Genomic DNA, 10,438 nt, shown 5'->3' with positions numbered 1-10,438 from the left:
AATTGTCAAGCACATCGCTTTATAGTTCCATGATGGTAGCACTTTTCCACATTGTGCCTATGGGATACAAGTAGCTTCTCCTAAGTTGTTGCATGTCCCTTGCCCTACTGCTCCATACAAAGAGGTTGTCTTAGGAGTGTGATTGCATAAATCTCAACACCCCTCCTCAATCACAACCATACAAACACTAAGTATATAGAGGTTGTCATGAGTAGAACCTTGCTAAGTGTGGGCATACCACAAACAAGGTGAAACATTTAGAGGTTGCTGCAAGGAAATAAAACATCATGCTAAGTGTGGCTACACCATGTTAAGAATTGCATGGTGGGGGGACTTGCTTGAGCTGCTGCACTAAACACACACCATACATATAAGAGGAAGCTCACTCAAGAACACAAGAAGAGAGATGGAGGCCAAAACGTTTTCTTGCTAGTTTTTTCTTCTTCTTCCACACTTTATACAATGTACACAAAGTATAGATAAAATACAACATAAAGGAAAGTGACCTACTAAGTCAAATAGTGTATAATTGAAATATACTAACCAACTGCCACTATAACTATGCCAGTTGTAGGTAGGTGCAACAAACTAAATATAATAAGTAATAAGTCGGTGGTCATGTGAGGATCATAATGACCACAGACATGCTAAGTATAGACATTCAAATCCATCTAGCCAGGTAGTTCATCATCAATGTCGGCATATGTTGAGCTTACTATCTCAACGCTTCCCCTCAAGCTCAACTCTATCTTTGCAACTCCAAGTAAGCTTCAAAACTTTCGAAGCTTCTTTGCATCCAATGCCTTTGTGAAATTGTCAGCTATCTGATCTTGTGTGCTGATATATACCAAGTCAATGTCTCCTGCAAGTACATTCTCTCTCACAAAGTGGTGGTGCACTTCAATGTGTTTTGTCCTAGCATGGAACATTGGGTTCCTAGCTAGCTGTATGTTGCTCATGTTGTCATAGTGAAAGACAACTGGATCATCTCCTTACACATCCAAATCACCCAATAACTTTTGAAGCCATACCACCTCATATGCTTCCATAACAACACCTCTATACCGAGCCTTTGTACTCGATAAATCAAATGTAGGTTGCTTTTTTGCTGCTCCATGTAATTGTTGCACTACCAAGGGAAAACATGAATCCACTAGTAGATCTTCTATCTAACACGTTACTAGTCCAATCTGCATCTGTGTATCTAAACACTTATACATCCTTACCTACCTCAAAAAAAAGTCTGTAATGTAAAGCGGACTTCACATATGTAAATATGCATCTAATTGCATCCAAATGAGGCTTTCTAGGCATCTGAATAAACTAATTAACAAGGCCAACAACATAGCTCAAGTTCGGCCTTGAGATAGTCATGTAAATGAGACTCCCTACTATCCTATTGAGCATAGTAGGGTCTTCTATCTAATCCCGAATGTCAGTACTCAACTTCACATTTTGCTCCAATGGTGTTAAAAGAGGCTTACATGATGTCATACCATACTTGGATAAAATTTTTAGGCCATACTACCTTTGGGATAGTCATATAACATCATCACAACTAATCACCTCAATACCAAGAAAATATCTTAGCTCACCCAAATCCTTCATCTCAAACTTCTTCTTTAAGAAGTCCTTAACTTCAACAATCTCGTTGTCACTATCACCTATAATAATCAAGTCATCCACATAGATGACTATGATGACCAAACCTACATCTCCCCTTCTCGCATAAAGTGAGTGATCAACATTAAAAATATGAAATCATGTCCGATACATTTATCCCATATTTCAATGTCTGCAACCACTTCTTTTCCTTTAGCATACATATCAACATTCATTACAGGAATTACATCTAAAGTGAACATGCGGCTAACTCTACTTCCTTTTGTGACCAACTTGCACTTATCATTAAAGTCTTCTACAAAATAACATTTTGCATTAAATCGAACCTCCAATCCTTGCTCTACCATTTGGCCAACATACGCTAAATTCTTTAAGATTGATTGCACATATAATATATCTAACAGACTCTTTGTCTAGTGGCCATCATGCAAGGACAAGTGAACCTTTCCAATGTATGAAATTGGGTGGTATGAATCACTGTTTGCACATAACTTGGAGTTTACAAGTCCTACATCTCTCCAAACCATTTAACATGACTGGTCATATGATTAGATTCACTCAAATCAACATACCATACATCAACATGTCTCCTTTTCTTGTAACACCATTTATCATATGTTGCATAATAAACATACGCTCATTTTCATCTTCATTATGTCATGAAGACAATGCATAGTTTCCTTACTACAATTTACCAATGTAGATATTATTCTTCTTAGCATAACAATGAGTTGCAATATGACCTATTTTTCCATAATAATGGTAAAACATAGTAGAATTTCCAGAACCTTTGTTTTGCCATCCACCTCTTCCTCTAGAGCTCCCCATGCCTATGAAGTTTCCACAACCTATTTAATCTATTTTGTTGTTTATCACCAGCACATCTCATACCATGGCCTCTTGAAGATGATATGTCACATCTCCTTCCTAAACTTGAGTAAAATGCTTGGACCTATTCACCATTTCTTTTAGATGAGTCACCTTGCATATATGATCTCTTTGGTAATCATGTGAGAGACCAACTCATCAAAAATTGAAAACGGTTTCCGTTCATAAATAGAAGTGACAAATGATTTCCAATCCTTCTCATTATTAAGGCCACCCAAAGTAGATGAAACCAAATCATCATCATCAGGCATTGCATCAATCGTTGCTAAAGCATCTACAATGGTTCTCACCTTCAAAACATACTCATTGATGACAGACATTTTTCCTTTCTTCAAGGTACTCAACTCTTGCTTGAGTTGAATTTTTTGTGCTTGAAAATATATTCTAAAAAATTATCCAAGTTGCATGTGAAGTTTTTGCATTTCTGATATATCCCAGCATAGTATTATCAATGATTGCAGATAGCCAATATATCACCTTTTTGTCTTTTGCATTCTATTCTTTCCACGCCTTTAATTCATGTGGAGTCGCATGGATACTCAGCTCTTTGGCTCCTTTTCTTCACTTGAAATGAACTCATAAAGGCCCTTTCCAATGAGGAAGTTTATCACACGGAACTTCCATGAAGGGTAGTTGTTCTTGTCTAGCTTTTCAATGATGGGATTTCCATTGTTCTCAGTCATTATCAAAAAAATGATACAAAACAACAAGCAAGTTTTCTTTAACCTTTCACAACAAGTGTACAACAATACACTAAGCAACTTTTTTCACTGATTGCTCAACGTTACATATAATTTGCAACCTGTTTCTAGATAAAACTTATGTTTGCTTCTTGGCAAACATCTAAAAAATTATAGATTTGAAATTTGCAACCTGTGAAGCCACTTTTAGTCGATACAGCTGAAATCACAGTATACCCTAAAACTATTGTCCATAACCTTGCAGCTTTAAAATAGGTCCAAAATGGCCTCATATGCCCAAAAACCATTGGACTTGTCTACAAAATATACAATACACTACTTGCACATCAAATCTCACAGCAATATGAGATTTTCACTTTGCTCTACTTCCGGTGCCTCCATAGGCAACATCCAAGAGAGAGAGTAGAAGAATGTGAGAGCTTCTCACCCGTTAATTGCTTACTTGAATCCTTGCTTCTTCTCCTTCACTTTAGCCTTCAAAACTAGCCTCTCTTAGTGGCATTGATCTCATACCATGTCAAGAATCGTGTGGCGGTTAGACATGGTTGAGTTGCTGTGCCAAACACACACCATACACATAAAAGGAAGCTCACTCAAGAACACACGAAGAGAGGAGGCCAAAACATTTTCTTACTAGTTTTTTTCTTCTTCTTCCACACACTATACAATGTACACAAAGTATAGATAAGATACAACATAAATGAGAGTGGCCTACTAAGTCAAACAGTGCAAAATTGAATATACTAATCGACTGACACTATAAATGTGCTAGTTGTAGGTAGGTGCAACAAACTAAATATAATAAGTGATAAGTCAATGGTCATGTGAGGATCATAATGACCACATACATGCTAAGTGTAGACATGCGGACCCATCTAGCTAAGCGGTTCATCATCAATGTACGTATGTGTTAAGCTTGCCATCTCAATATACCAAATACATGGTAAGAATCCAAGGACTATTATAAAGCATCACTAAGTGTGTAGATGTTGTAATGCATAGATTGCATGAGTGTTACAAGGCTTATGATTGGAGTATTAATGCAAGTACATACAAGGCTTAAAAAAGTTGGTCTAAATAGTGGGAATAGAAGGACTAATGAGGCTTGTCCTTCTGCTCTTGAGTGTCTTCTTCTTCTTCTTCTTCTTTATGGTCTTCTTCTTCTTCAGTAGTTGCTAGGTAGGCCTTTTGTGATCTTTTCCTGGCATGACAAAAATTTTCAATGTGTCCTTTTGCAGAAGTCAAGACAGTATCTTTTTTCTTTTTGTACTTGTTATTGACATAGAGAACCTATTCTTTCTTTGAAGTGCTTGGTTTTTCTTTACATTTGAGCTTTGTTTTTTTTCTAGGAGTGATGCTTTGGTGTCTACCAGCTTTGGATTTGGCATATTAATTAGTGTGGTGGAGACATTACCAAATTCTGGAGGAAAACTCTTGAGCAAGACTCTAATGCATGTCTTCTTCCATTTTTAAGTTAATACTTGTAAGTTGAGTTAGCAGACCTTCCATATAATTAAGGTGAGTTGCAAGGGATGTATTACCTTCATATCCAACTTGAAAAACTCAATCAACAATCCATATTTTGCTGATTTAGATTAGGCACTAAACAATGTATCCAACTATTCCCAAGTGCATTGCTTTATAATTCCATGATGGTAGCACTTTCCCACACTGTGCCTCTGGGATATAGGTAGCTTCTCCTAAGCTATTGCATGTCCCTTGCCCTACTACTCCATAAAAAGAAGTTGTCTTAGGAGTGTGATTGCATAAATCTCAATATTTATTTGATAGCTACCATGGATCCTCATCCTCGATGCCTTACTGCAACACATCAAATCAAAAGAGAGGCCCCAAATAAAAAAACTCACAATGAGAGAGAAAGAGAGAGAGAGAGAGAGAGAGAGAGAGAGAGAGAGAGAGAGAGAGAGAGAGAGAGAGAGAGAGAGAGAGAGAGAGAGAGAGAGAGAGAGAGAGAGAGAGAGAGCATTCATTCTTGCTACTACCCCCTAATGCTTTGGAAAAAAAGAATGTGAAATAGATGTGAGTAGAGACACATTAAGGCCTATGTGTGCATTGGAAAAAAATAATCATAAAGAGATGTGAGTATAGACACATTAAGGCCAGTTACACACAGTCCTGGATGGACAGTTTGGGGTGCAAAATGTAGGGGCGTTGACATGATGCATCAGGCAGCAAATGGCTGATCCTACAACTCATGTGTGGTAGATAGATTTGGGTGGGGAATCTCCCTGCCTAGAGGGTTGAATGTGTGCCCAAGTTAGAAGAGGGCAAACCTCTTTCCATTTAATTTAAAAAAGTTCACAGAGTTTCTGACAAGCATTGAATTTGCGACCTATGGGATATTAGACATGAGTCCTTACCAATAGGCCAGTCATACATTTCTGAGAAATTTTTGTGTGTCCAATGTCTAATCAAATATATGGGCTGTTCTGAGGGCAGCGGCAGCAGCAAATGCTTGGTGTGTAACCGCCCTAAGTCTCTTACATCAAGCCTTTGAATGCCCTCTCCCTCAACAAAGCTTGCATCTTCATCCCTCAAGAAAGAGAGGTGAGGTCTAGACCAACATAGTCACCTCCCTGCTCAAGCTCTCCATCTTACCCTCGAACAAAGCTCGCATCTTCACACACACACACACACACAGAGTCTTAATGAAAATAGATGAAAGAATGAAATACATCGGCTAGAAAGAGAGAGAGAGAGAGGGGTTCGAATGGAGTTGTTGTGACACCATCACTCCTCTCATGAGATAGAGAAAGAGAGAGAGAATCTCTCTCAACAAAACAAAAAATGAATGAATATATGAACCATAGAGACATGGAGGGAGGGACTCAGATGGAGGTGAGATGTCATCACTACTGATGAAGGCGAGGATGTCAACATTGAAGCTATGGGAAGGACTGGGAGTGTTCAAGCTATGGGGAGAATAGGGAGCAAGTGTTCAGCATCTGTGGTTGCATCTCCGCTTCTTCTTTTGTGGCTACTATTGGCTCTATTGCCAGTAGTCACACACACACACACGCACACACACACAGATCCAGGCCTCCACAGGTTATCTTATGTGACGGCAAGTAAATTTAGTCAAACAGGGATGGATAGATTGGCAAAGACAATAAGCATAACACCAATGTTAGTTTTGAATATAAGATGAGAAAGCTTTGCGTTTTAGGCAAAGGTTCTTTTAGAAAAACCTTAGCTTATTAACTTTTTAAAAAGCTTAAAAAAAGCTGAAAGCCGGTCAACGACATGGGACTGGACTGTGAGGGGATGATGGGCGCGATTGGGTAATTGCGAGCGGATGGTGGGTGATGGGAGGATGACTGCGACTAGCCGGCGGCAACTCACGATAGTGAGTAAAAAACGCCTGTGAAAGGGTTTTTTATTTGTGTGCAAAAACCAACAAAAAAGATAATTAATAAACGCTATATAGCTGCACCTGTAACAACAAGGCTCGGACGCCATGGCCGCTTACCATGTCCATCTTCTAGCCTTCGACTTCCTGTCTCTGCAGCCGCAGATCCCTCGCCCTGTCTACCTTCCCTGCACTTTCCTGCGCAGGGGCCGGCCCGTCTCCAAAGTTGAGGTTCTGGGGGTCGTCGTCACCATCGACGACCGCAAGGCCAACTACCTGCGCTTCGTGATCGATGACGGCACCGGCTGCATTCCCTGCATCCTCTGGCTCAACTTCTTCTCCTGTCGTGCCTCACGCCATGGCCGCCCGCCTGACCCTGTCCACGCTGAAGTCCGTGCCAGCATAGGGTTTGCAGAGGCCGCCTGTGTGAGCCTCGGTCGGCTTCTTCGTGTCCAGGGCCGCGTCACCTCCTTCAACCAGCAGATTCAGGTCACCGTGTCGTCCTTGCAGGTGGAGCGTGACCCGAATGCCGAGGTTCGCCACTGGATTGATTGCATGCGCCTCGCTATCAATCATTACGATTTACCTGCCAATAAGCCATGACTGTAATTTGTATGTGGATGCAACAGGCGGATAAAACAAACAGGTGTCAATAAGTGATTGAGCCAGGGAATGGGAACAATGGACGTGTTGTTGTTTCTTGAATATGTCGTCATCTACAGCACTGATTTGCGTTGACTGTCCACAGTTTTGGAACAAATGTACAAGGTTGATACAGACCTGATATAACTGACATGACAATAAAGACATGGCAGACCTGTACTGATGGATTAACAATTTTCAGAATGTTATTAGTCGATGTCATCAGATGGATGGGCTCATTGGCATTAGTCGGTGTCAGATGCATGGGCTCATTGGCATCAGATAACAAAACCCAGCCTAATGAATGTATACAACACAGACTGTCGATCTACAATCTGAAATTCTGCTTGGCATCAGACTTTGATGGCATTTATGGCAGCCATGGTTGCAGTTCGAGAAGATGATATGATGTATAACAGTGGACACAGTCATTTAAACAACATCCAGAACTGTAGTGAGAGCTGTCTCTTTCTTGTAGTTCTAAGTTTTGCAGACTGTTGACATCATCTATGCCAGCCATGCTTGCGATTGGACAAGAAACATGGTCTTCAGCAGAGGATACAACCATTTAAACAATATTTGGAACATTGGAAGAGTGCATCTTTCAATGCGGCTCAGCCATATCTATGTCAAATGGCTAATTGCTTCAGTTTGCTTAATGGAGACTAGTAGTGTATATTGAAAGGCTTATCTTTTTGATGACTACACATGAGATGTGGAAGTTTTGAACAAGGATTCCTAGTTTCAGTCAGAGTCTATTTGCTTGAGTCATGGTTGTGCTTGCCCTTGCCAGAATGACTATCAATATGGAACAAAGTTCTGCATTAGGTTCTGTACACTTTTTAGAGCATAAGGTTGACGCAGACATGATGGGGCAAAGGTGATACAGATGTGCAAATGTAGACATGACAGATTTCTATATGCAAAGTGGTTCAGGTTTTCTCAATGAAGCTGAAATTACCTCTGTTAAATCCATAAGGTGACACTTAACACAACTACTTATCCCAGTTGTCTCCATGCCTTATACAGTGTGTTAAACTCTGATGTCAAAGCTATAATGGTTTATGTGAAGAAGCTTCAAGAAAGGACTTCATAGTCCAGACCTTAAACAATCAAGAAATGCATGATGCTAAGCCTCCATCTTCTGATGATGGAGTGAGACCAAATCTCGTGTATTGACTTGCTTTAATTGAATCTTGAGCTCAGCATGGGCTTCATTCCCACTGATAGAACTCAATTTTTGACCTTGATTCATCTTTAAATGCATCCACAAGCATTGCCCCACTTGATGTTGGGTGGCTTGCATGACTCGCATAAGGTGCTATTGCATAGCTATCTAGCAATCAATAAGTTGACATGGACTCAATCCAAGTGGTATCTTTTGGTTTATTTGCCAACGAATTCTTATCCATACCTACATTGCGCATGTATGCAAATTTTGCCATCTCTGTTTGTGGACTTTAACATATTTTCTTCTATGTTAATGTCTTGAGATCCACATATTCCATAATCAAGTAGAGCAAAGCTTTGACCACATAACCTTTTTAACAACATCCCTTTCTTGCACATCAAGTTTGAAGTCAGTTGATCCTCTAGTGACTAGTTCATATTCCTAACATATTCAGCACAGTAGTACATGTTACTTTGGCATTCAATGATTAATTGTAGCTCTTGATGCTTCATAAAGAGAACTTGGATGACATGATTAGATGAACACAATAAATACAAGGTGAAGTAATTACAAGGGCTTGCCTTATTGAAGGTTATTAAAGAGGTTTACTCAGCTTTGAGTTTGGAGGAAGTTAGCATTCACACATCACTAAAGCTATGTAAGCATAGAGCAGTGGCCTTGGAGAATTGAAGCTTAAGAGAAACAAAGAGAGGAAACTACTTTGCATAGTTATGATTAGGCTCCCAATTAAATATTAGTTGAGATGTGTATGGGCCTTATAACGCCTTAAGAGAACTCTATTGTTTATATTCATTGTAAGAGTTATCATAAGCCACATTTCTTTGAAATGTGTGGCTGCAATCTTGAGAATCAAGAGCTTTTCCTTTTTACATTTACCTTGTAATAAAAATTTCAGACTTATTGGAAATTAAATAATGAGGTCGACCAATCGTTTCTTTTCAATACTTTAAATGATGTATGGGGACTAATAATGCATAGAATTGACTTGATGGAGACCAACAACATTTTAGAAATGACCTATTGAAGACTAATAAGAGAGGTTGCATAGACCAAGGAATCAATACAATTGATGTTTTATGCCATATGTAGGGAATGTATAGCTATATTCATTCCTATAAACTCTAATGTGGTAGCCTCCTTCCCTAAATACCATTCGTGTGTGTGTGACTTAGTAGATTGTCAATTTGTTTGTAATAGTAGTTATGCTACCTTTCAAGTGAATTTGTCCATTGTCATGTAATCATTGTTTAAGTTGACAATCATCCCAAACAAGGGAATAACCAAGCAACTTTGAAGTTTGGAGACATATAAGATAAAGTTGGAGCCCTAAAACAATCAAAATGTTTAAGGGAACCAAAATCTGGATCACAGATGAGCTCACACTAGCACAACTCAAAAGCATGACTAAGTGATATCACCAACATTAAAGAGGGAAAATAGGCTATTTTTCAAGGTGGCAAAGCCATTATAGAAGAGTTCAAAAAGCTTAAGCATTGGACTATTTTAGGGTCATTAAATTATTTATTAACTCTTGTAATCGTAGTAATTCATTTTCTTTCATGCTAGTGACATCTTAAAGTGGATTCTATCCAAAATCTTGAGCTAAGCCATTTTTCCTTATGCACATTTCATGTGTCTTAGACGATGTTATTCACACACACACACACACACACACACACACACACACTCTCTCTCTCTCTCTCTCTCTCTCTCTCTCTCTCTCTCTCTCTCGTAAAACACACACACACACACACACACACACACTCTCTCTCTCTCTCTCTCTCTCTCGCGTAAAACACACACACACACACACACTCTCTCTCTGTCTCTCTCTCTCTCTCTCTCTCTCTCTCTCTTGTTCACATATACTCAGAGAGTTCTTTTAGTCCTTTCACCACCTCCATCTATGGTGCAAGGGTAACACCCAAGGAAAAGGGTTAGACTTGAACTCTTGTCCTAACAACGAGATGTATCCAAATGCTTTATCAACCATCCTAACAACACCACCTAAGCCAACTTAAG

The 10,438-nt window shown here is 39.4% G+C and overlaps 1 protein-coding gene across 1 annotated transcript; it reads left to right on the top strand.

The window, feature by feature from the left end:
- Window positions 1-6,650: 6,650 nt before the first annotated feature.
- LOC148010159 (CST complex subunit STN1-like) lies at window positions 6,651-8,750 on the top strand. Its single transcript, XM_087673391.1, has 2 exons — window positions 6,651-7,116; window positions 7,212-8,750. The coding sequence occupies exons 1-2, from the start codon at window positions 6,691-6,693 to the stop codon at window positions 7,236-7,238; spliced, it is 453 nt and encodes a 150-aa protein (XP_087529517.1). The 5' UTR covers window positions 6,651-6,690; the 3' UTR covers window positions 7,239-8,750.
- The last annotated feature ends 1,688 nt before the right edge of the window (window positions 8,751-10,438 follow it).

This window comes from Lygodium microphyllum, chromosome 30 (assembly GCF_053477565.2).
Source record: "Lygodium microphyllum isolate KBCC chromosome 30, Lygodium_microphyllum_v1.1.10, whole genome shotgun sequence".
NCBI lineage: Eukaryota > Viridiplantae > Streptophyta > Polypodiopsida > Schizaeales > Lygodiaceae > Lygodium > Lygodium microphyllum.
Note: the sequence above shows the minus strand (reverse complement) of the source record. Positions and strands in the feature narration are given on the sequence as shown.